The sequence below is a fragment of the Bos indicus x Bos taurus genome, chromosome 11 (assembly GCF_003369695.1).
Source record: "Bos indicus x Bos taurus breed Angus x Brahman F1 hybrid chromosome 11, Bos_hybrid_MaternalHap_v2.0, whole genome shotgun sequence".
NCBI classification, from domain to species: Eukaryota; Metazoa; Chordata; class Mammalia; order Artiodactyla; family Bovidae; genus Bos; species Bos indicus x Bos taurus.
In genome coordinates, this window is record NC_040086.1 from 61,674,893 (window position 1) to 61,701,581 (window position 26,689).

At 40.4% G+C, this 26,689-nt stretch overlaps 2 protein-coding genes across 4 annotated transcripts in view; one reads left to right on the top strand and one right to left on the bottom strand.

Moving 5' to 3' along the window:
- WDPCP (WD repeat containing planar cell polarity effector) overlaps positions 1-2,376 on the bottom strand; it is a 293,475-nt gene extending 291,099 nt beyond the window's left edge. For all 3 annotated transcript variants that reach the window (XM_027555613.1, XM_027555616.1, XM_027555615.1), the window contains exon 1: positions 1,879-2,376. The gene's annotated coding sequence lies outside the window, so the exon portion shown is untranslated. The remainder of the gene's footprint in view (positions 1-1,878) is intronic.
- On the top strand, positions 2,266-26,689 carry MDH1 (malate dehydrogenase 1). Its single transcript, XM_027555618.1, has 9 exons — positions 2,266-2,728; positions 7,558-7,656; positions 8,585-8,681; positions 11,496-11,671; positions 13,927-14,049; positions 24,364-24,540; positions 24,996-25,109; positions 25,683-25,772; positions 26,346-26,689. Exons 1-9 carry the CDS (start codon positions 2,726-2,728, stop codon positions 26,469-26,471), a joined length of 1,005 nt encoding a protein of 334 aa, XP_027411419.1. The 5' UTR covers positions 2,266-2,725; the 3' UTR covers positions 26,472-26,689.

Below are 26,689 nucleotides of genomic sequence, written 5' to 3' on the forward strand. Positions count from 1 at the left end.
TGTTGGAAGAGGGTGTTTGTTATGACCAGTGGGTTTTCTTGGCAAAACTCTGTTAGCGTTTGCCCTGCTTCACATTTTGTACTCCAAGGTCAAATTTGCCTGTTACTCCAGGTGTTCCTTGACTTCTTACTTTTGCATTCCAGTCCCTTATAATGAAGAGGACATCCTTTTTGGGTATTAGTTCTAGAAGGTCTTGTAGGTCTTCATGTTTGCAAGATGTTAAATGTCAAAACACTACCTGCAACGCTGCAAATGTGGTTCTACCTCCTCTACCCTCGCTGCCTGGAACATCTGTTTGTTCTCATGCAGACAGCACCTCTTTTGTGAAACTGTGGCAACCCAGAGTGACTAACATGCTACCTAATTACTACTAACCAGGTCACACCATGGTGTCATTACTGGTTTACACATCTGTGTTCCCTGCTAAACTGGGAGCTCTAAAAAGGCAGCAACTGTGTATTACTAATATCTGGAGAATCTCAGGGATGGGGGAGCCTGGTGGGCTGCCGTCAATGGGGTCGCACAGAGTCGGACACGTCTGAAGTGACTTAGCAGCAGCAGCAGGTCCTAACAGAATGCCACACCTAAAATTCTTGCTCTATGCTCTCTCTGGCCAGTTTATTACAACAGTCTTCATTTAACCAATCCATACTCTCCACTACTCTACTATTTGAAAACTCATAATCCCATCCATAATCAACATCTTAAAATTGGAGAAATTTTGGTCATATTATTATTATCTGTACCAAAGGATGTAGTGTTTTACTTCTACATACAATTGCTCAGTACATACAATTGTAGAATAGTGAAAACGATGCATATTAGAAACTCAGGTTCTCTAAAGACAAATAACAAGGCAGCAGACACTGGGGTCTGGAATTCAGGACTAGACACAAACTTGAGAATGTATGACACAGAGGCGGCATTTTCAAACTAGCAATTCATGAACTAGATCACTAAGGAATTAAGTGCAGACAGAATACAGGTATTCCAAGGTTAAGAGATAGAGGCGGAAAAAGAATTCGCAAAGAACACTGAGAAGGAGCAACCAATGACAGAGAAAACCAGGAAATAGTTGTCTGAAAACCAAGTGAATAGTTACTTACGAAAGAGAGTCATTAAGCTATGATAAACACTATTGATAGCTCAAATTAGAAAGTAAGATTCTATTTCTTTTCCATAATAGCAAACCCTGCAAAACTGAGGAAAGAAAAACTGAAACATACCACTTGCATTCAATTACCAATGAACAGAGTAAAATTGAAAGATACCTCTTAGCATTTAATTAGCAATGCAATCAGAGGTTAAACCAATGTTATCTAATATTGATATTTATTTCACACACATGCTATTCTAGAGCATTACATCTTAATACCACATGCAACAAGCTTTCAGAGAGCACAATTTTATTGGGCAGCATTAATTTCAAACGAAAACCTCGTTAAGTTGTTTTACCAGCTGAGACCCCCAATTAACAATCAGAGGTTGTTGACTGCAACAACCTGCAAACAATTATGCACTTTCGCATAATTTAAAGCTCAAGATGGTTTAAAGAGCATCGAGTTTCCAAAATAGAACGGACAAAAGTAACAACATTCCCGGAGGACTTAAGAGAAAAAGACTGTGCACACCAGGAAGGGACGGGCTCATTTCCCAAAAAGCAGAAGCTCAATATTTTTCACGTATCTTGAAAAAAGCTGTATCTTACAGCAGGGGCATGGCACGAACTTCAGGGCCCTCCACAATACCTTCTCCCTAACAGCGCGCGGAGACAGGTACTGGCGAGCAGAAGAGCTGTACCTGGGTCCATAAAGGCAACGCGAGACGGCGTACAACCGCAAACCAGACCCTAGGGTCTAGCCTCGGGCTGGGACTCACCTGTCTCCTGAGTGTGGAAGATGCGCAGCCCCCAGCCGCCTCTGACAAGGCGTCCCCGCAAACCCCTCACCACGCCACGGTACACTACGAGAGCTAGGGTCCTCTGGTTAGAGAAGAAGGACCCTGGAGGACGCGACGCGTTCGCTGCGTCCTTTCGGTCTCAGAGATGCCGCACCACGCATCCCTTATGAACTCTTCAGCGGCTCCAGCATGAGCGCGCTCTCCCGCCTCGTCGCTTAGCAACCTGCGAAGCCGTCCAGTCTTCTCAACTAGTCACATTCCTCCCGCCCCAGCAGATTGTGAAGAGTTTTTAAAAAGATTTTATTTCCGGGTCAATGCCGCTTTACGCAGCGGAAGATCTCTTTACCTCCCACATATACCCTTGCGGGGAGGATAAAGTCTCCGTAGCGGTGGGGAGGGTGTTGTAGCTAAGGGGTCCGTCTCTCCTCCCTCGAGTTACACGCGCTTCCCCTCCCGCCAATTGCTGGGCGCCATCCGGCAGGTCCTTTTCTCTGGAGCCCAAATCGTCCGCTTGTCGCAATCCTCCAATCACAACGGCCCGCCCTCGGGGACTACTTTGCAATCGGGGAAGGGCGCAGGGAGCAGAGCGTGAGAAGAAACTCTGAGCTCGGGAAGTGTAGTTCTAACACTTGAAGGAATTGCATTGGAGATTGCACCGGAATCAGGGCAGCTTAAACTACAGTTCCCAGAGGGCCCCGCGGTCGGGAGCCGAGTTTTTTCTTTTCTAACACCGCTCGCCTTTTCCGAGTCGGTTCCACGATAGAGGTGACCCGACTGTCTGAGGCTGATTCGGCAAGTGCAGAAAGTGTTCGCGCCCTTCCCAATCATGGTGAGTGTGGGCCCCTGCATGCTGCTCATCTACGGCCTTCGTGCCCCTCTGTGGCGTGTCTTGCTCTTGAAGGACTGTTGGCGGAAGGCTGTCCAAGGAATTGTCCTTCGCGCCCTTTGGAAAGTCTCGATTCATCTTCTGGAGACTGTCGCAGTGACCTAGTTAGTTGTTGGCAAAGAGTTTATTTCCAGCTGAGGTTCTCAGAAGGACTTTAGAGAAATCACTGTCCTTGGAGAGGCGAGATCTCAGCCTTTCTGCATGTTGGGGGTACAAAATACGAAGCTGGGGGTACAAAATACGGAGCTGGGGGATTTCTCCCAAGCACTCTCTGGGGGATTGATAAGGCCGATAAGGTTTGAAATGTGGAGTGTTGGACCTTAACCTCTTTTCTCCTCTTAAGCCCACAGTGTTTTTAAGGGCTTTTGTCACAAAGCTTTTGAAAGCAGAAGGCCCTCGATGCAAAGGTAGTGCTTACCAGATGCTCGGGATTACAACCTGCCTTTTCGGGAGAAGTGTTTCCGCCATGTCTAATTTCACGAAATGTGATTTAAAACCTGTTCATTGATCTCCTTCTGTGCCAGTACATGTTACAGTGACGGCGCCCCTAGACAGATAATTTGTGCCGGTGTTTTTTACTAATCTGTATGTTAAGAATTCTAGAACCAGCACTTTTAAATGTTACACAATGTAACCATCTTGTCATGAAGATCTGGACACCAAGATTTCCATATCTTTGTTGAAAGGAAGAGGGTGGGGGTGAGGGAACGCTGACGTATGAATAATCAGCATGGTTGAAGGTGACATTTGATTACCAACCTGAGAGAAATTGCTTCAGTACTCGTGTTTATAGTTGAGAATGGTTTTTCTCCATTATTTCAAAATACTAAAATGAATGGGGAAATATTTGAAGGAATTGGAACATTTCCAGAACCTGAAAAGACATGTTTTAAGGGCAAGGGGATAACTCCTTCCACCTTTGAAAAGGAGCCAGTGGCAACAGCGTCCAATTTTCAGTGATAAACCTAGGTTCCCTACTTATTTTGCCAGATAACATAATTAGTCATTTGAACGATGGATTCAGTGGTTTCTGACCTAATAACCTTAGCAAGAAAGCAGAGGTACTTATTATCAGAGAACCTCAGACTTCATAATTTTAAAACTGGATGGAACCTTTTATAAAACATCTTGACCATCTTAAAATTGAGTTTACTGAAACCCAAAGCAAATGTGATTTTCTCAAGGTCACACAGGTTTGCCTCCAAGGATCTCACACTCTTTCCATTTTACCATATTTTGTCATTTACACAGGTAAGTCATTCTGAAATTTTATTTTTAGTTGCTGAAGTTCTGGATGAAGATGCAAGTTCATATATCAGCATTTATATTACTTGACAGTTTTACAATGAGAATATTATATTTCTAGAATTGGAAGGGAATTTGGAAATTATTTCCTCTAATCTTCAAAAATATGGTTAGGTCAAATGATCTTCCCAAGGTCAAACAAAGATCCTGGGCCCCCATTCTTTCTTTGTTTTTCTGCATGGTAGCTCAAGGCAGCCCTGACCCCTGGAAGGTCACTGGAACACCAAATAATGTCCATGAGGAAGAATCCTCCTGTCAGTTTGCTGAAACTTGATAGCAAATTCTCAGATGACTCAATCGCCTTGCCTTCTCAGGAGGGTGTGTAAACAATCACTGCGTTAGTAAAGACCCATCTTGTGTAAGCTGATAAAAATCAAGTTTTTGTGTTTCTGTTTTTTTTTTAAAGGAGGGGATCCTTTCCCTGTATCCATTGGGAATGACAGCAAGAATAAACTGTGAAAGAATCTGAATACTGTTTATGTGTCTTATATTACAGAAATATGTATAAATAAGAAAGTAAAAATGGAATATATGGATCTCTCCGTAGAATAACAGAAGGAACACTTAAATTCAAACTTTACAAATGAAAGACTTGAACACATGCGCAGGACAGAGCCCTCATCTGCAGGAAGGTCATTAATACCCTGCTAAGAGCAAAGACATTCCTTCTTTGAATGTTGGCAGACTGCCCAGATATCTAAGCAAAGAATAGTAACCTCTCTTCGCACTGTAACATTGTGAAAAGTCAGTGGGCATCTCCCACCCTCCTGCTTTTCAACTGCAATGATGCAAAGAGCAGGCAGAACCAAATACTGCGCATGCTTTTCTGTTTCATCATCAGAGACTCAGACACTAGGCTTCACACTACTTGTAATGAGATGGAATTACCTACCTGTGAAAATAATTTGCTCAGTGATACACAGGAAGGAAACTGCTGAGATAGGATTAATAGCTATTTATTAGTTGCCTGTGATACTTGGAAACCTTTTTTTTTTTTTTTTAGTAGCTAAAATTAATGCCTAAAATTGACTGCATTATTCTAACCATCTACCTGCTTTCTGGGAGATTAAGTTTTATACGTCATAGTAGTAGTCACTTTACCCTCATTTCTTATCCTAGGTTGCTTTCATTGAAGTAGCATGTGTTCATATTTCTCTTAACCTTTGCTTTCCTTCATTCAACATATCCTTTTTGAATGCTATATGGGAGTGCAAATTTGAGTCAAAGGCAGACTATTCTCACAGGAGTTCCACAGTGTAGTAGAAAATAGACATAAGCTACAAGAGTCCTTAGAGGGAAAATCTCTGGTGACAGAGACCTATTATTAGAGTGCTTGCCACATACTAGTCTTATTACTTTGTGTGTTAACTGTCTCAATCCTTAGTGCCTTTTTAGGTAGCTATTAACTCTATCTTAACCTTAGAGAAACAATACAGTAACTTGCCTAAGGACACACAGCTGAGTTGAGGAATCGAGATTTGAACCAGAAAGTCTGGCTCTAGCAGCCATCTCTTCATCACTCTACTGCATCTCTAGCCTCCTCTTTTAAAAAATTGCCTAATCTTCTTGTTTCTTACATATGGTTCACTAATGGATTCTCTGGCATGTATTATGTACGAGGTACGTAATAAAACCCTGATTAGAACTACTGAGCTAAATAATTTTGCTAACCATACCTGGAACTATTGTCACTATTTTCAATCTTCTCAGCGCAAATATATAAAATAATTCTTTAAAGCATATTGGGTTTGCTTCCAAACAGTTCTTTCACATTCCAAAGCTTTTGGTAGTAATTTTACAAGATCCACCTACTCCTTCAGCAAATGTTTGATGAGCTCTAACTACATGCCAGGCATTGTTCTAGGCAGCTGGGATACAACAGTAAATAAAATAGACAAAGCCCCTATCCTTAAAGAGCTTGCATTCTAAAGAGGGAGACGCAGTCATTTCTACTATCATGTACTATACTTCAAGGAAAGAGAGGGAAATGACAGAATTTAAAACGTGTAAAGGCCGTGTGATAGAAAATAAATATATAGAATAACACATAGTGTTCTTTATAAACCTAAAGCCTATTGGGAACATAAATATGTATTGTTTTAAACTGGATTATTTGAGGAGTTATCATATTTTGTTTATTTAGATATGAAAGCATGGGGGAAGTTGGTGAAAAGTATAGGGAAGAGACCCAGAAGGTCAGGAAGAAACACCATAGTTTTTTCCCTTTTTCTCCATTCACTCTGGGTATCTCTGAGGAGGAAACACATACATAGTCTGCAGTGTTCAGATTAATTTCTCTGCCTGACACTGTCCTGAGAGGTTTTTTTTCCCCCCGTCTGACTTCTGTAGATACCAAACTGCTAAGAGCTGACCCCTCTTGAAGAGGGAATTCTTAATATAAAGAAACCTAATGCTTCTATCTCCAGTCAGTTCAGCCACTTCTCTCATGTGGGTAACAAATGAGGTGACACATTTACCACTTACAGAGAGGAAGTACATTTACCCAGCATTGTCCGAGAAAAGAACAATTCCCTTGACTGAATTTTTCCATCTAAATGTACCCATTTAAGTTTCCAGGGATTTTTGTTCAACTCTTTTTAATAGAAATATTTCTCTCCTTTAATTCTCTGAGGTTAATTTAACTTATTTCTAATAACTCAAGGTCATCACTTTGAACTAGATATATATACTTTTCAGCCATATGTTCAGATTTTATCCAAGGTCTATGACTTCCTTCTATTATATGTTCTTTGTACTTTTTCCTCTCCCTCCCCTTTAATATTAATTTTCCCTTGGTATCAGGTTGTCAGCTGTGACTACCCATTGCTACTGTTGTTTGTTACTTAATGCTAAAATTTATTACAATCCAGATTATAATCCAGATAAAATGTGTTTTAATTCTTTTTTTTTCTTTTTTTCTTCTTAAATAAAAAATATAGACTCATTTTTCTTCCCCCAAGGACTTGAATCATGATTAATAAACTTTCTGGTTCTTTGTAAATGGAAAGTTTTAACCTCTGTTCCTCTTCCTGGTGTGAAGGGTTCTTGTGAACAGAAGGGTGTGGAGGATTTGCATAAGAGGATTTGTAAGGTTCTAGTAGCCGCTGGGGTTCATATCATCATATAATGCACATCAAAATTGTTAGGACTATTTTTAGTGGTAAAATATCCAGAAGAGATGGATAAGATTTTGTAAGTAAATCGAAGATAGCAGGGAGAGTTAACTAACACCACATATATGTGCTAAAGGACACATGTCCCAGAAGTCACTCGGTTGCTTTGTGCATGCTGTGTTTACTGGGACAAGTCTGGAACGAATATCTTATACTAAGCCAGATGCGAATGGTCTTTAAAATTTTACATTAGCTTTTAAAGTATGTGGTTGTCTTACTGTAGAGAAAATATTGAACTTTAGGGTAGAGTAGCCTTTTTTTTAATAAGATGTTAATGGGTCTCTTTCATTACAGTCTGAACCAATCCGAGTCCTTGTGACTGGAGCAGCTGGTCAAATTGCATATTCGCTGCTATACAGTATTGGAAATGGATCTGTCTTCGGTAAAGACCAGGTAGGGGCAAGTGTCAATAAATCCTAAGTTAAAGTAAGAACATTTTCAATAAAACCTTCTATTTACTTGCAAATAAATTTTTAAAGGAATGAATAATTCCAATAAATGTCCAAGACACACAGCTATAAATGGAATCTGGCAGGTTCCATGTACCCCTCTTGGCACTGAAAATGCTTTGCAAATTATAACTATTCCATGTACTGTTAAGTTGACTTGGTGCTGCCAACAAATGTCATAATGACAGTAACTTATGGAGACTCCTATGGGAGAGAAAGTTGCTGAATAAGCACTTTCTTGTTCATAAATGGTCTTTAGACCCAGAAGAGTTAAAGAGGCAAATCAGTTTCCAAGTTTGAAGCAGGTACCCTCTATTCCCTGGTAGCTCAGTCAGTAAAGAATCTGCCTTCAGTGGAGGAGACCTGGGTTCCATCCCTGGGTCGGGAAGATCCCCTGGAGAAAGAAACTACTTCCCTCTACTCTAGCAGGTCTGATTAATGTATACTAAAATCCTTTTCTATGATAATCATCTATCCATTGTCCTTACCCATGGATATCAAGTTCTTCCTTCATGCAAGATACTGTGCTTAGCTTTCTATGAACTAAAATTGGATACACAGCCATCAACAACAAAAGCATGGTGTGGCATGTCACTTCAATTTGGTATTTCTTCCATGTACTCCTTTAAAATTCAGTAAAGGTGATTCCTCATAATGTGTCTGTTAGCAAACTATTGCTGGTTTTATAGTATTCCTTTTTCGTAGAGTAGCCTGCTGTTAAGACACCTGACTTCTTAAAATAATTATGATTAATTAATGGGAATTACACACACATACACACCAATTAGCAAAAACTCTGCGAAAGGACTTTTTCCGTGACTAAATGACATAACCAACACTGACAGATGCTGTCCTTGCTGTTTATCTGGCAGCCTATCATTCTCGTGCTGTTGGATATCACTCCAATGATGGGTGTCCTGGATGGTGTCCTGATGGAGCTGCAAGACTGTGCCCTTCCCCTCCTGAAAGGTGAGCTGGGGAGTGGAGGAGAAAGGGATTTTATAGTATTTTATATCTTTAAAACAGTGGATTTTAGAGCTTTATTAACTGGCCTTTCAATTAGAAATTATTTCATTAAAAGTTTTTTTATTTTTGCACTACTACAACTTGGTAAGATGTATATATACCAAGAATGAATAAATAAATAATTAACAAATGTCAAGACAGAAGTCTTAAATTTGATTGAAAGATTCATTAAAATATTAGGTCAAGCTGTAAACTAATTTGAATGTTTTTCTTCAGCTCTACCTTCATTATTATCTTTTTTGGGAAAGGGAGGGTAAGAATAATACTCTCAAAGAACTTGCACAAATCAAAAATATATAGACTCCCAAGAGAAACCATGCTCAGAATTCATGTGTCTGTTCAATAAACAATCACTGGAAGGGCTGCTCTGCCACCTGAGTCATTTGATTGCAAAGTTATATAAGAGAATGCATTACCCTGTCCAAGCTGTTCTTTTTCCTCACCCACTGTTTCCAAATCAGCTTCCTATGTTGCTTTTTTCTTTTTATTCCCTTCTCTGCTGAGTTCCCTCTGCTGCCTCTTGTGTACCCAGGTTACAGTCAGCTTGACCTTGGTCAGCTATGAATATAAAGGTTCAGTAGATAAGGCTGCATGACTGGGAAGAAGATGGATTATTTTTTTTTCTCCAACTGGTGCTCTTACGTATATTTATTTCGGGACTTACAGCAGCCTGATTGCAGAGAAGGCAATGGCACCCCACTCCAGTACTCTTGCCTGGAAAATCCCATGGACGGAGGAGCCTGGGAGGCTGCAGTTCATGGGGTCGCTAGAGTCGGACACGGCTGATCGACTTCACTTTCACTTTTCACTTTCATGCATTGGAGAAGGAAATGGCAACCCACTCCAGTGTTCTTGCCTGGAGAATCCCAGGGGCGGCAGAGCCTAGTGGGCTGCCGTCTGTGGGGTCGCACAGAGTCAGACATGACTGAAGAGACTTAGCAACAGCAGCAGCAGCAGCCTGATTGACACAAGTTTCTGATCTAAACATTTATCAGTGACAGCACTATATTCTGATTGTCTTATTATTTTGGGGCTGCTATAACAAAAATGCCGTAGAGTTTATAGGTTTATAAACAACAAATTATTTCTAATGGTTCTGGAGGTTGGGAAGTCAGTAATCAAAAAGCCAATAGCTTGGATGTCTGGTGAGAGCCCAATTCCTGCTTTATAGACAGACATCTCACTGTGTCGTCACATGGCAAAAGGGGTGAGGGAGCTCTCTGAGCCTCCTTTATAAGGCACTAATCTTATTCGTGAGGGCTTCTCCGCCCATGACCTAATCTTTTCCCAAAGGCCCTACTTCCTAATACCATCACACTGGGAATTAGGTTTCAACATATAATTTTATGGGAATACATCCAGTCTATAGCGTTGGTCATGGCCTTTTTAATACAGTCAGCAAAAGAGATCCATGATATACAGCTGATGCTTTAACAACTCAGGGCTTAGGGGTGCCAATCTTCCCAGCAGTGGAAAATTCAAGTACAATTTATAGTTGGCCCTCTGTTTACACTTCCTCTGTATCTGCGGGTCCACCCAACCTCAGACTGTACCATACTGTAGTATTTACTATGGGAAAAAAAAAATCCACATATAAGCTGGACATGCACAGTTCAAACCTATGTTGTTCAAGGGTCAACTGTATGTTCTTTAATCAAAAAATATTAAGTGGCATATATTTTGTTGGACTGCAGCATAGTGGTTGAACTCTGAACCAGTCTGGACTTGAATGACAGTCCCACTGCTCTTTGACATGTAGCTAATTAATCTCTTTAAATTTCATTGTCTTCATCTATAAAATGTTTGGGTTTCCCTGGTGGCTTAAATATCCCTGCAATGTGGGAGACCTGGGTTCAATACCTGGGTTGGGAAGATCCCCTGGAGGAGAGCATGGGAACCCCTTCAGTATTCTTGCCTGGAGAATGCCCATGAACAGAGGAGCCTGGCGGGCTACAGTCCATGGGCCACAAAGAGTTGGACACAACTGAGCAACTAAGCACAACACGGCACATAAAATGTTAAAATTAATTGTGACAAAATAAATCTTTCAATGTTACTCCTTACAGAAAAAAAGTCCTCAAGAAGCATGATTTTAATTTGGGTGATAGCTTAAAACTTAAAGTAATTGTAACTTAAAGGTTAGGTGAGTTAGCTTCTCTTTTGTGTTATCAGTGGTAATTAATGTGAATAATTAATGTTGCTTTGAAAAGTATATTATACCTTGCTGCTGCTGAGTCACTTCAGTCGTGTCTGACCCTGTGCGACCCCATAGGTGGCAGCCCACCAGGATGCCCCATCCCTAGGGTTCTCTAGGCAAGAACACCGGAGTTGGTTGCCATTTCCTTCTCCAATGCATGAAAGTGAAAAGTGAAAGTGAAGTCGTGTCCGACCCTCAGCGACCCCCATGGACTGCAGCCCTCCAGGCTCCTCCGTCCATGGGACTTTCCAGGCAAGAGTACTGGAGTGGGGTGCCATTGCCTTCTCCAATATTATACCTTGCATCATAATAAAAGATGAAAGCTACAGAGTTTTGAAATTAAGATAAGCAAAATAAATGTATTGACATTTATGCTTATGTTATGGTTGTTGAATTAATATATTGCCTTTCTTTTCTTAGGCCCTTTAAACTTTGATCACTGTGATTTGTAAAAGTAAACATTTGCTGCAAAATGGAAGAGTTACTGGGTAGATTCAGTATGAAAAAACCTCAGACTTCCGTGTTTAAGTAGCTCTGCATATTTATTGCCATGTTCACAGATGTCATCGCAACAGATAAAGAAGAGATTGCCTTCAAAGACCTGGATGTGGCCATTCTTGTGGGCTCCATGCCAAGAAGGGATGGCATGGAGAGGAAAGATTTACTCAAAGCAAATGTGAAAATCTTCAAATGCCAGGGTGCAGCCTTGGACAAATATGCCAAGAAGTCAGTTAAGGTGACCAACAGAATATTTTACACGGTTTTTCATTATCAGCATTTGAAACTTCTACTTTCAGCATTTAAGTAAAAATGAGATAATTTGCTTTCTTTTTTTCCCCAGTTCTGTGCAATGGTCAGTAAATACAGGTTTAGGGTTTTGCTCGATTAGTCCTCCCTTTCTGGACTTTGTTCATATAGTGTAGAAATCTATATTCTGAGGGGCTCAAAAATATTTTGCCTGTGACTATGACATGGAGATTTAATATTAGTTTCTAAACCTGTAGAAAAGGCACAGAACCTTCTGGTGCTCTTTTAGCTATACAGGACTTTTTATTCAGACATTTGGATTTGTGTGTGGTTGTGAAGGAAGATGGCTGTAAGCTGTGTTTGTTCTCAGTGACAGGAAGTGGTGGCTTCTGAGTGCTCAGATTTTCTCAATCCAGAGGAATTTTGATATACTTGTCTCTTGAGGAGTTGAGTCAGCTATGACTTCTGGGTGTTCAACCTATTTGGTTTTAAATTTATCTTACTGTTACAGAAAGCCTCCTTTTACCAATTAAGTATCGGTTACCTAGAACTTAAGGGACTGAAAGTTACTCAGTCGTGTCAGACTCTGTGACCCCATGGGCTATACAGTTCATGGAATTCTCCAGCCAGAATGCTAGAGTGGGTAGCTGTTCCCTTCTCCAGAGGATCTTCCCAACCCAGGGATTGAACCCAGGTCTCCCGTATTGCAGGCAGATTCTTTACCAGCTGAACCACCAGCGACACCTGAAGGTCTTCCCTGTAGCTCAAACAGTAAAGAATCTGCCTGCAACACGGGAGTCCCGGGTTCGATCTCTGGGTCAGGGAGATCTTATGGAGAAGAGAATGGCAATCCACTCCAGTATTCTTGCCTGGAGAATCCCATGGATAGAGGAGCCTGGTGGGCTACTGTCTATGGGATCCCAAACAGTTGGACACGACTAAATGACTAACACTACTACCTACCTACCTAGAACTTAATTAACTGTCACGGCAAAAAGTTTTGCTGGTTAGAGGATTTACTGATTTTAATACACTTCTTTCTCCCAATCCTGAATTCAAAGAAAGCTAAAAGAAAATTTTACAAGATTTTCTAATGTTGCCATTTATAATGTTATATTATAATACTTCATAGACACCTGAATTTCTGCTCTGTGCAGACTTTATTTCAAGTAGTTAACTTTTATTTTCTGTAATCATTAACAGAAAATAATAGAAATAAATGGAGAAGTCCCCAGGTCTCTTAGTAAAAAAATTACAAGGCTGCTTGGAGTTATTGTGCTACTTGCAGATTAATTGCATCTCAGCCAAAAGTGTCTTTCTAGGGGGAAATACACACCTACACTGGAGTAGCTAGGGATATTGGAGTATCATATCTGCAGCTTGCTCACAAACAGACGCAAAAAAGACTAAGGGCTGTGTGTGTGTGTGTGTGTGTGTGTGTGTGTATGCATGCGCGCACGCACGCACAGAAGTGAAAGAGATGGGGCAAATTGGAGAATCTAGGTAGAGGGGATGTGGGAGTTAGTCTTTGTAAGATGCTTATAGCTTTCTGTAAGTTTGATATAATTTTACAGTAAGTTTTTAAAATCATTTTATTAAAGCTTTTTAAGACTTGTAAAAAAAATTCATGTATTCGTTTTGCTATGCTATATTGTAATTCACTGTATCCCCCTTTCAAAAAGAAAAAAAGCCTGAAGTGCTTTCTCCTAAAGATAGATTCAACGAGTATAAAGGGGTGGGACCTGGTATTTTGGCAACTATCCCAGTTAATTCTTAGGATTAGGCAAGAATGAGAAACACTTTTCACTCATAAGGGCAAATCACTGCCCTAAAGTAAACTCCTTAAAGAAGAATTTCTTTCTTGGGCTACTTTTATGAGATGGGAAATTTTTATGATTGACTCGAACCCTAAGTTAGAGCTTTTGGTTACTAGTTTTTTATGGCAAGAAAATAAATGCTATCTCTATTTTAACGGAAAACACAATGACTTGTATATTATAATGGTGGTTTTAGTAAATGTTTTCAGGAGTCACATCGAATTCTAACAAGAGGAAAAAAACATATATTAGAAAGAAGGATAGAAACCTCCTAGAATCTAGAAACTGGGGTAATAACTATACATATTTAGCTCACACAGACTTGATTAAAAGGCCGCATGTTACATCAGTCATATCCTATTGATAAGTTGGTTTACTTAAATCAGTGTACGGTCTGAAGCTCTGCTGTGCCTCCTGTACATCCTAGGTTATTGTGGTGGGAAATCCAGCCAATACCAACTGCCTGACTGCCTCCAAGTCGGCACCATCCATCCCCAAGGAGAACTTCAGTTGCTTGACTCGTTTGGATCACAACCGAGCTAAAGCTCAGGTAAGAAAGATGCATTTTCAAATCTTAATAAATGTTCAACTTTAAACCTTTTTTCTCACTTTTAAAGTAACTGAATCTTAGTTTGTACTTTTTTTCTTGTTTTGTTTTAGTAGGTAGCTATTCCAGTTTATTAGGACATCTTTAAATCTAATCTCTTCAGGCAGCTGAACTTTGTACTTAATTTTCACCATTATATTCCATTTCCTTACTTTAATCACATGTCACTGCTAATGTCCTCTTAGTACAGTGGTTAAAAATTAGTCATTAGTGTAGATAATTCACATAATGGTACACAATTATTTTTGTCAGGTACATAGGAAATTATAAAAACAAAGGTTTGAGTTTTGTGTGTTTCATGTGGTTCTGCTTTTTTCACTCAGATAAGCAATCAAATTGATTTAAATTTTATATTTAATTTCATTTTCATTTTTATAGCCTTCTCATATTCTACTTCCAATTTACCTTGATTCATGGACCTAACATTCCATGTTCCTATGCAATAGTGTTCTTTATAGCATCAGACTTTACCAGATGCATCCACAACTGGGCATTATTTCCACTGTGGCTCAGCCTCTTCATTCCTTCTGGAGCTATTTCTCCACTCTTCTCCAGTAGCATATTGGACACCTAACGCCTGGGTGGCAGGGGGTACAGCTGGAGGCAGGAGTTCATCTTTCAGTATCATATTTTTTTCTTTTTGCTTTTCATACTGTTCATAGGGTTCTCAAGGCAAGAATGCTGAGTGGTTTGCCACTGCCTTCTCCAGTGAATCATATTTTGTCAGAAGTCTCTACCATGACCTGTCCATCTTGGGTGGCCCTACACGCCCTGGCTCATAGTTTCATTGAGTTAGGCAAGGTTGTGGTCCATGTAATCTGCTTGGTTAGTTTTCTGTGATTGTGGTTTTCATTCTATCTGCCCTCTGATGGTCCATGAATCAAGGTAAATTGGAAGTGGTCAAACAAGATGGCAGGAGTGAACATCGACATTTTAGTTATCAGTGAACTATAACTAATAGTGGGCAAGAATCCCTTAGAAGAAATGGAGTAGCCCTCATAGTCAAGAGTCCAAAATGCAGTACTTGGGCGCAATCTCAAAAACAACAGGATGATCTTGGTTCGTTTCCAAGGCAAACCATTCAGTATCACAGTAATCCAAGTCTATGCCCCAGTCACTAATGCTAAAGAAGCTGAAGTTGAATGGTACTGTGAAGACCTACAAGACCTTCTAGAACTAAAACCAAAACAAGATGTCCTTTTCATCGCAGGGAACTGGAATGCAAAAGTAAGAAGTCTAGAAGATACCAAGAGTAACAGGCAAATTTGGCCTTGGAGTATAAAATGTGAAGCAGGGCAAAGGCTGACAGAGTTTTCCAGGAGAATGTGCTGGTCATAGCAAGCACCCTCTTTCAACAGCATAAGAGACAACTACACATAGACATCACCAGATAGTCAATACCACAATAAGATTGATTATATTCTTTGTAGCCAAAGATGGAAAAGCTCTATACAGTCAGCAAAAGCAAGACTGGGAGCTAACTATGGCTCAGATCATGAACTCCTTATTGCCAAATTCAGACTTAAACTGAAGAATGTAGGGAAAACCACTAGGCCATTCAGGTATGACCTAAATCAAATCCCTTACGATTATACAGTGGAAGAGACTAATAGATTCATGGAATTAGATCTGATGAACAGAATGCCTGAAAAACTATGGATGGAGGTTCCTAACATTGTGCAGGAGGCGGTGATCAAGACCATCCCCAAGAAAAAGAAATGCAAAAAGGAAAAATGGCTGTCTGAGGAAGCCTTACAAATAGCTGAGAATAAAAGAGAAGCTTAAGGCAGAGGAGAAAAAGAAAGATATACCCATCTGAATGCAGAATTCCAGAGAATATCAAGGAGAGATAAGAAAGCCTATTTTAAGTCAGCAAGGCAGAGAAATAGAGGGAAAACAACAGAATGGGAAAGACTAGAGATCTCTTCAAGAAAATTAGAGATACCAAGGGAATATTTCATGCAAAGATGGGCATAATAAAGGACAGAAATGGTATGGACCTAACAGAAACAGAAGATATTAAGAAGAGGTGGCAAGAATACACAGAAGAACTGTACAAAAACGATCTTAATGACCCAGATAACCATGATGGTATGATCACTCCCCTAGTGCCAGACTCCTGGAGTGTGAAGTCAAGTAGGCCTTAGGAAGCATCACTATGGGCAGAGCTAGTGGAGGTGATGGAATTTCAGCTGAGCTATTTCAAATCCTAAAAAATGATGCTGTGAAAGTGCTGCACTCAATATGCCAGCAAATTTGGAAATCTCAGCAGTGGCCACAGGACTGGAAAAGGTCAGTTTTCATTCCAACCCCAAAGAAAGGTAATGCCAAGAATGTTCAAACTACCGCACAGTTGCATTCATTTCACATGCTAGCAGAGTAATGCTCAAAATCCTTCAAACTAGGCTTCAACAGTATGTGAACCAAGAACTTCCAGATGTACTTGCTGGATTTTGAAAAGACAGAGGAACCAGAGGTCAAATTGCCAGCATCTGTTGTATCATAGAGAAAGCTAGAGTATTCCAGAAGAACATCTACTTCTGCTTCATTGACTACGCTAAAGCCTTTGACTGTGTGGATCACCACAAACTGTGGAAAATTCTGAAAGAGATGGGAATACCAGACCACCTTACCTTCCTCCTGCAAAACCTATATGCAGGTCAAGAAGCAACAGTTACAACCTGACATGGAACCATGGACTGTTCCAAATTGGGCACGTCAAGGCTGTATATTGTCACCCTGCTTATTTATATGCAGAGTAAAAATGCATCATGTGAAATGCTGGGCTGCATGAAGCACAAGCTGGAATCAAGATTTCAGGGAAAGATATCAATAACCTCAGATATTCAGATTACACCACCCTTATGGCAGAAAGGAAGAGGAATTAAAGAGCCTCTTGATGAGGGTGAAAGGAGAGTGGAAAAGCTGACTTAAAACATTCAAAAAACTAAGATCTTGGCATCTGGCCCTATCACTTCATGGCAAACAGATGCAGAAAAAGTGGAAATAGTGGCAGATTTTATTTTCTTGGGCTCTAAAATCACTGTGGACAGTGACTACAGCCAGGAAATTAAAAGACACTTGCTCCTGGGAGGAAAAGCTGTGACAAACCTTGACAGTGTGTTAAAAAGTAGAGACAACACTTTGCCCACAAAGGTCTGTATAGTAAAGGCTATGGTTTTTCCAGTAGTCTTGTACGGATCCGAGAGTTAGAACATAAAGAAAGCTGAGCACTGGAGAATTAATGCTTCTGAATTGTGGTGCTGGAGAAGACCTGAGAGTTCCTTGGACTGCAAGGAGATCAAACCAGTCAATCCTAAAGGAAATCAACCCTGAATATTCACCGGAAAGACTGATGCTGAAGCTGCAGCTCCAATACTTTGGCCACCTAATGTGAATAGCCAACTCATTGGAAAAGACCCTGATGCTGGGAAAGATTGAGGACAGGAGAAGGGGGCGATAGAGTATGAGATGGATAGCATCACTTACTCAATGGACAAGAGTTTGAGCAAACTCTGAGAGATAGTGAAGGACAGGAAAGTCTGATGTGCTACAGGCCATGGGGGGTCACAAAGAGTAGGACAGGATTTAGCCACTAAACAACAACAATATGCTTATTCATGAGTGAGTATAATCTTCCATGTAAAGCTGGGGTTCTAGATCCACTTGCATAGTACAGCACGCTCAAACATACATGACTTGCATGTTGAAAAATGGCAGTCCTTGGGGTAGAGGTTTTAGCATTAAAATGAGGCAAAGTTCACTCTAGGTTGACAAAATCCAGGTACCTATTGAGTGAAATCACAAGGGTCAGCAAAGTCTCATTCCTTAGGCTCCAGTTAATCTGGTGACTGAGTGCTTAAGGGGTTTTGGATGCTACAAAACAGCTCAAGAATGTGCTTTTGGTTGATCTTTACCTTTGAAACAGGACAGAACAAGGAGTCTTTACAACTGATTTGTTACGTTTGCTATGGTTACTTCTCTTGCCTAATAACAGTTTTTTGTTCTTGCATTCTTTGTTCTTTTTGAAATCATTAATTACTGAAATCTATTCTTTGTTTCCACATGAAGACCTAGGAGGCCTTAGTTCACCTTTCTCCCAGTCTCCTTAGAACAGAAGCTTTCTGAAATTCACAGTCTAGTTCTTAACTCAAGCTTGTCCAGTGCATGTTACAATTTCTCTTAAGGATTCTGCTTCTGCAAAATATGACAAACTCTGGTTTAACCGCATACCTTCCTTATTACTGTCTGGCTAACAAACCACTGCTTTAAACTGAGAGCTGATAGTCTTTCAGCTCTGGGTTTTAGTTTCTACACTAAACTGAATGTTTTACATTTAATTTGTCATTTATTTCTTATAGTAACCATATGAGATATGTTACTATCTCCTGTTAAACAGATAAGAATTCTGAAGCCTAAAAAGGTCAGGGGACCTGCTCAAAGTCACACAGCTAGTCAGTAAAAGGGTCTGCCTAACTCTACACCCTCATGTGTTCTTACATAATGGTATGGTGCATGCATGCTAAGTCACTTCAGTTCTGTCTGACTCTTTGGGACCCTGTGGACTGTAGCCCATCAAGCTCCTCTGACCATGGGATTCTCTAGGCAAGAATACTGGAGTGGATTGCCATCCCCTTCTCCAGGGGATCTTCCTGATCCAGGGATCAAACCCGTGTCTCTTAACATCTCCTGTATTGGCAGGGAGGTTCTTTACCAGTAGCTTCACCTGGGAATGCGATCAAGTGACTTAAGTCCATTCACTAGCTCTGTGACCCTGAGAAAGTGTATTCAAGCTGTAAAATGGGATAATAATTGTTATCTATCTCAGATGGTAGTTAACATGCACTAAATGAGATAAGATCTATGTTAAGACCTTATCTTGATGCCTGTCACATAGTAAAAACTCAGTAAAGGTTGGCTACTGTAATTATTACTGATGATGATGATGAAGAGATATATAACTAAATTTTGAGAAGTCACACTTCAGAAATATCTCAATTTAGAAAGTATTTGGATAACAAGCTAAAATTACAAATATTTCCTGAGAGGCTTTGGGCTGTGGGCTGGTTCTTTTATCTTATTATTTAGCCAGCATTCAGTGGCTGGGAAGAACTGGGAGTTGGTTTGAATGACTGGAGGCTGGAGATTGGGGTACTGTAGAGCAGTTATGGGGCTTCCCAGCGGGTGCTAGTGGTAAAGAACCCACCTGCCAATGCAGGACATGAAAGAGACAAGGTTTCGATCCCTGGGTCAGGAATATCTCTGGAGGAGGGCATGGCAAGTCACTCCAGTATTCTTGCCTGGAGAATCCCACGGGCAGAAGAGCCTGATGGGCCACAGTCCAGCGGATCACAAAAAGTCAGACATGACTGAAGCAACTTCACATGCACACCCAGAGCAGTTATGAAAGAAAAGGTGGTACCACAGGTGTTGCATCTGTGGACTTTGGATTACCAGATGGTGATTCACTGCGTTGCAACAGGGAGAAGACAGTAGAATGATGACAACACCAACAAATTTCCACCTGTGCTGTTTGACCTGAGCCCTTAGTGGAGGCAGGCGTTGGAAAACTGCTTTCAGATGCACAGCAGAAGGATGCTTTGTCCCAGTGCCTGCAACAGTTTTCCTTGCGGGGTGAAAGTCTGAGTGAGGAAAGAGGGAAGAAAGCCACAAACTTTGGCCCATGTTTCAGCATGCTGGTCTGGCACAGTGACAGCTGTTAGGAAGTTTTTGAAGGAGCTGTTTCTTGCTCCTGCAGAGGCTGTTAATCCAGTGAGAAAAGTAACAGACCCAAAGATTAATTTTTCTTAACATGAATGAATACTGTTGCTGCTGCTCAGTTGCTTCGGTCGTGTCCAACTCTGTGCGACCCCATAGACGGCAGCCCACCAGGCTCCCCCAGCCCTGGGATTCTCCAGGCAAGAACACTAGAGTGGGTTGCCATTTCCTTCCCCAGTGCATGAAAGGAAAAGTGAAAGTAAAGTCACGCAGTCGTGTCCCACTCTTAGCAACCCCATGGACTGCAGCCCATCAGGCTCCTCCGTCCCTGGGATTTCCAGGCAAGAGTACCGGAGTGGGTTGCCATTGCCTTCTCCCTGCATGAATCATGCTGCTGCTGCTGCTGCTAAGTCGCTTCAGTCGTGTCCGACTCTGTGCGACCCTATAGACAGCAGCCTACCAGGCTTCCCCGTCCCTGGGATTCTCCAGGCAAGAACACTGGAGTGGGTTGCCATTTCCTTCTCTAATGCGTGAAAGTGAAGTCGCTCAGTCGTGTCCAACTCTTAGCAACCCCATGGACTGCAGCCTACCAGGCTCCTCCGTCCATAGGATTTTCCAGGCAAGAATTCTAGTCTTACATAATTTGTTTTAGAAATCAGAGTGCCTCGCTGCCTAGTGACTGTTTATCACCTGCAAAATTCCCCTGTGTATTTGCAAACCAGAGCTACGTATGTTGTCTGCTGGCTGGCAAGGTAATTTGTCAATGAAACTGGTTAGGTAGTATCACAGAACTAAATACTAGTTAAAGAAATTTAACTAGAGCTGGAGAATGAATCAAAAGCTGTTCAACAGGTCTGTGTGACAGGCATGAAAATGTCTGAAGGAGCAAGGAGCTGCTTATCCTGGTATATGGTAGTTTAGCTCTGACATGCCTGATATTCAGAAATCACATGCTGGGTGCAAAGTACTGGCCTTTGCTATCCAGAGAGAAGCCGATTAGCTCAAGAGATCTGAATAACAAGAGGAAATGGGCAAACAGGACACAGGAAGTCAGGAGAGCCTCCTGTAGGAAGGAGAGGCCTGCAGGCAATTTGTCCTCACTGTACTTTGGAGTTGACATTCAGCAGAGTTAGGATTTCTAAATTCTTGATAATATACATCTTGGCTCACTTGTCCCAGTATAATTTTCCTTTTTCTCAATGATGCCAGCTAAATATAAGTAAGAATAGTTCTTTGCAAGTCCCTTCAGGCCATGGCACACACAGAAAATGGTACTCATTGCATAGCACATCACTCTGCCCCAACCACTAAGCAGATCAGTAGCCTGGTACCCCAGAAACCAACCACCCAACTAACTTGTGAAGACTGATATGGTAGTTAATAGTCCTAATTTTTGCAGAACTCTAAATAAAGTAGGGATTAGATCAGAAGTGATTTTAAATGTCAAAAACAAAATTTTAAGTTATTTTTAAAATCTATTTTAGGACTCAAAAAATAAGTCTCAACTTATAAGGGTCAGTGAAAGTAAGCACAACTTGCTTCTTCCTTAACTGAATAAATTAGCATGAAGATGAGTCAAGGCATTGCAAACATTTTAGGTAATGGCTTTTTTCATTTTTACCATTTTGGTTGGTTGGCTGTCATTTTTTTACTTTTTATTTTGGAATAATTAGACTTAGAAGAAGTTGCAGAAATAGTACAGAGAACCCCATGTACCCACCACCCTCCTCCCCCAGTGATGACATTTAACATAACATAGAGCATTATCAAAACTAGGAAACCGACTAAACTACACACAACACTGTTAAATAGGTTTGCTCAGATTTCTACAGTTTTTATGTCTTTATGAATGGTCCTATGTCATCCAATTATATATTAGATTGCTATAACCACAAACTGTACCATCACCCACAAAGAACTCCTATTCCTGTTGCCTTTTTATTGTTACACAGTCCCTCTCATTTCCTAAACTCTGACAACCATTTATCTGTTCTCCAACTCTATGCTTTTGTCATTTTAAGAATGTTTTAAAAATAGAATCCTGCAGTAAGTAACCTTTTTTGATTCAGTTTAATGCTTTTAATAGCCATTCAAGTTGTTACGTGTATCCGTAGTTCATTCCTTTTTATTGTTACTCCATTTATGTATTTAATTATATGAATGTACTACAGTTTGTGTTAGAAGACAGAAGGAATGAAAAGTGCCCACCAAACTGAGAAGGCATCTTGAGACCAAAAAACAAGGCAGGCAGCTCCATATAACCAATGAATCAGTTTATTATAGGGTAACTTACTCACAGGGTGGGATTGGGATCAGGGATACAATGACCCAGAAACATTTGCAGCTGCACACCATACCACAGAGGAGCCACAGGGACAATTTAGTAGTTACCCTTGGGTATGAGTATAGGTGCTTTGAAACAGGACATTTCTGAATTAAGATTTATGAACGGATAACTGGTATCGTGGATGCCAGGAATGTCAAGGGAGGTTTTCATCATTAGAGACCAGCAGAGCAGAGAGGCTGGCTACCTGATCCTAATGTTTATTAAACCGTATAATATAAACTACAAAGCCCTAGATGTGATTGACTTCTCAGGTCAGTTTTAAAGGATAGGAGAAACTATAAGGGCCCAAGATGGTGTCAGTTATGCTAACAGCCATGCTTTGTTTAACCATTCTTGAAGGACTTTTGAGTTGTTTCGAGTTTGGGGCTAAAATATCAGGCTGTATTCTCTTTGCTATATGGTGAACACACAACCAGAGCTTTGATGCAGTGCTGCTATTATCTGTGTATGCAAAAGCTCTGGATTCTGGCACAACTATGTTTTTCCCCTCTCGTTCTTATTGCAACGTAAAGGAAAGAAAAATCACAATGTAACCCTAACACATCAGCTTTTAAATTTTTTTCTAAAACCTTTCTCTTTTAAAATCCTTATAAATTCTGCTATCTAATTAGAAAGAAATTACAGGAAAGCAAGTATTAGAATTCCCTAGAAGCTCAGCTTCCTGAGGACTTCCCTGGTGGTGCAGAGGGTAAAGTGTCTGCCTGCACTGTGGCAGACCCTTGTTTGATCCTTGGGTCGGGAAGATCCCCTGGAGAAGGAAATGACAACCCACTCCGGTACTCTTGCCTGGAAAATCCCATGGACGGATGAGCCCGGTAGGCTACAGTCTATAGGGTCGCAAAGAGTCTGACACGACTGAGTGACTTCACTCACTTTCAAGGATTATATAACAATGCTGCTTGAGGACAGTAGCTCAGCTGGTAAAGAATCGCCTTGCAATGCAGGAGACCCTGGTTTGATTCCTGGGGGCAGGAAGTCTGCTGGAGAAGAGATAGGCTACCCACTCCAGTATTCTTGGGCTTCCCAGGTGGCTCAGCTGATAAAGAATCCACCTGCAATGTGGGACACCTGGGTTCAATCCCTGGGTTGGAAAGATCCCGTGGAGAAGGGAACAGCTACCCACTCCAGTATTCTGGCCTGGAGAATTCCATGGACTGTATAGTCTATGGGGTCGCAAAGAGTTGGACATGACTGAGCGCTTTCACTTTCTAAGTAAAATATAGGAATAAAGGCAGCCAATTAATTGTTTGGCTTCCTAGTACATATAAGTTTTATTTGTATGTAGTGTGTTAAGTATGCAAAAACATTATGTCTAAAAAATATATACATACAATATATACATATCTTAATTCAAAAAAGGCCTTGTTGCTAAAAAAAAAAAGCTAACCATCATCTGAGCCTTCAGCAGGTCATAATATTTTTGCTGGTTGAGGGGTCTTGCCTTCATGTTGATGGCTGCTGATTGATCAGCGTGGTGGTTGCTAACGGTTCGGGTGACTGTGGCAGTTTCTTAAAATAAGATAACAATGAAATCTTCCTTTTGCAAAAAATTTCTGTATAGCATACAATGCTGTGTGATAGCATTTTACCCTGAGTAGAACTGATTTCAAAACTGTAAGTAAATCTCTCAAACCTTGCCACTGCTTTATCAACCAAGTTTATGTGTAATATTCTAAATGCATTCTTGTCATTTCAACAACCTTCACAGCATCTTTACTACTAAGAGTGAATTCCTAGTAGTAAAGAGGAAGAGCCTTAAACATTATAGGGTACAGTATTGAAGTAGAATGCTTAAAAGTAAGGATCATCTTCCAGTTTATGGATGACTTATTTGTGTAGTAGCTTAATCAAATATAAAACACGAAAGTTTAATATTGCTTGAATACATAAATATGGCCTTTGTTTTGTTGTTAATACTTGGAGATGTCACCTAAGCGTTTCTGACCAATCAGGTATTTAGATACTTTCTCTACTATTAAGTTCTTTTGGGAAACTTACCAAACAGTAAAATCTTTGGGGGGAGGGGGTTTTTGTTTGTTTTGTTGTTGTTTTTTTACAAATCAATATAAGTCTTGTGTTCTCTTAAAGTTTCACAGGTTTTTATCTTAAGTACATTTGTCAAATAGATCACAATTTGAAATTTAAAACAAAAAAATTTGTCTAAGTAACGTATTTGTTTTTTGTTGAACTAGATTGCTCTTAAACTTGGAGTGACTTCTGATGATGTAAAGAATGTCATCATCTGGGGAAACCATTCCTCAACTCAGTATCCAGATGTCAACCATGCCAAAGTGAAACTGCAAGGAAAGGAAGTTGGTGTTTACGAAGCTCTGAAAGATGACAGCTGGCTCAAGGGAGAATTCATCACGGTGAGAAAAATCCAGGAGATCTCTTCACAGCCAAGCATCAAGAACTCTTGAGAGAGACACACATTACTGACCTGAGTCTCCCCGCAGTGGGTGGCAGGAGGAAACCCAAAGACAGCAGGCCTTTGATGAGTGTGTATATTCTTTGGGAGTCATACTGAAGCAGTCATAATCCAATCTGATCTATTGTGTGGCTGTCAAGATTGATAAAGTGGGAAAAAATTAAATACCTTCCAGTCATCCAGCTATCTTATAGAGATCCATTTCTTCATATAAAGTGTGGTCAGCTTTCTGTGTGGGTCTTTAGTTGTCCCTTTTCAGAAAGACTGGTGCTTTAAGTGAAAGAGATTAATAAGGCCACCACGGGGTAGTTGTGTGATTTTGGAGGGGACACAGTAAGCTGTAGTTTCAGCCTTTCACCCCAGGAATAACCCTGCTATCTCTGCCTGCCCACCCAGACTGTGCAGCAGCGCGGTGCTGCCGTCATCAAGGCACGAAAACTGTCCAGTGCAATGTCGGCTGCAAAGGCCATCTGTGACCACGTCAGAGACATCTGGTTTGGAACCCCAGAGGTGAGGACTCAGTGACTTCCACAGGCCACTCTTTTATTTTTTCCTCTGCTGCTATAATGTAAAAAATCAAACAAACAAAAAGACATGTGGCCTTGCAGTCAGGCCAGTTAGGTTCATATCCCAGCTTAGCTACTGACTAGGTGAGGAACCTTGGGAAAGTTGCTTAGCCTCTCTGAGCAGTTTTGTCATCTCTTACATGGCATTTAACTCACAGGGTTATAAGGTCAATGAGATGAAATGTGGAAAGCACCTAACATAGTAAGAGGTGGCTTTATTTTTCTTCTTAAAACCTATATTGGGCCACCAGCTTCCATGTTTATAAAATGAGGGTTATGTTTCTCTGGCTTACTTCACATATAGATTGGAAGAGTGGACTGAGATAGCAACCATGGAAGTTGCCCTTTTGTCTAAGTACCTGATGATGATTCTTGATACAGTAATGAACTTATGCACAGAGTATCAATAAGAACCTATCACCTGGTATAATTTTGTTAGTTTATGTGTCCTTTGGTTATGAAAAGGAATTCTTTATCACCATGTGAATATAAAACACTGACTGTTACTTCTTTTCAGGGAGAGTTTGTGTCCATGGGCATTATCTCCGATGGCAACTCCTATGGTATTCCTGATGATCTGCTTTACTCGTTCCCCGTTACAATCAAGGTAAGGTATTGTGGGTTATTTTTTTTAACCCTCTGTCCCCTAATGGAAAACCAGTTGTGTGTTTTTATTAACAGTGGTATATTTTAGTCTAGAAAGTTGTTCCTTTACTAAATTAGACATTTTTCTCAGCTTTAAAATCATGTGAAGCACAACTTCAGGTCACTAAAAGATTGAAATTAATCTGGAAAGCAAGTTTCAACTCTCCCAACTAGACACTTTTTGTTACTATGGCTCTCATATTGGGTATCTATAAATATTCTCTTACTTCTAAATGAAACAACGGTTCTCAGTATTGTCGCTCTGTATTACAACTATATTGAAGTCAATAGTTTTTTATATTTGCTAATTAAAACCTCATTTAAAGATGTTTTTTCTAGATTTAGTCAGTTTCAAAATCAGATGTTGAGTTTTTATCAGAATTATCTGTTAATTAAGATCTGGATTTTGATTTGCTTCTTTAGATTCACATTTTAAAACATACTCCTCTAAATTAAGTTCAAACTAAGTTGTTGCTTGCTGGAACAACTTCTGGTTTAATCATAAATCTCTTAATTTGCATTTATTTTCAAACAGGATAAGACCTGGAAAGTTGTTGAAGGTCTCCCTATTAATGACTTCTCACGTGAGAAGATGGATCTTACTGCAAAGGAACTGGCAGAAGAGAAAGAAACTGCATTTGAATTTCTTGCCTCTGCCTGACTAGACAATCATTTCGATGTTACTAAATGCCCCAAAGCTGAAGAATCTAAATGTCGTCTTTGACTCTAGTACAAAATAATAATAATGCCATATTTAAATTACTTGTGAAAAACAACACACTTTAAAGATTGTGTGCTTCTTGGTACAAGTTTGTGACAGTTTATCATCATGCTGTTAGTGTCGCATTCTAAAATAAATATATATTCAAGTGAAGATGA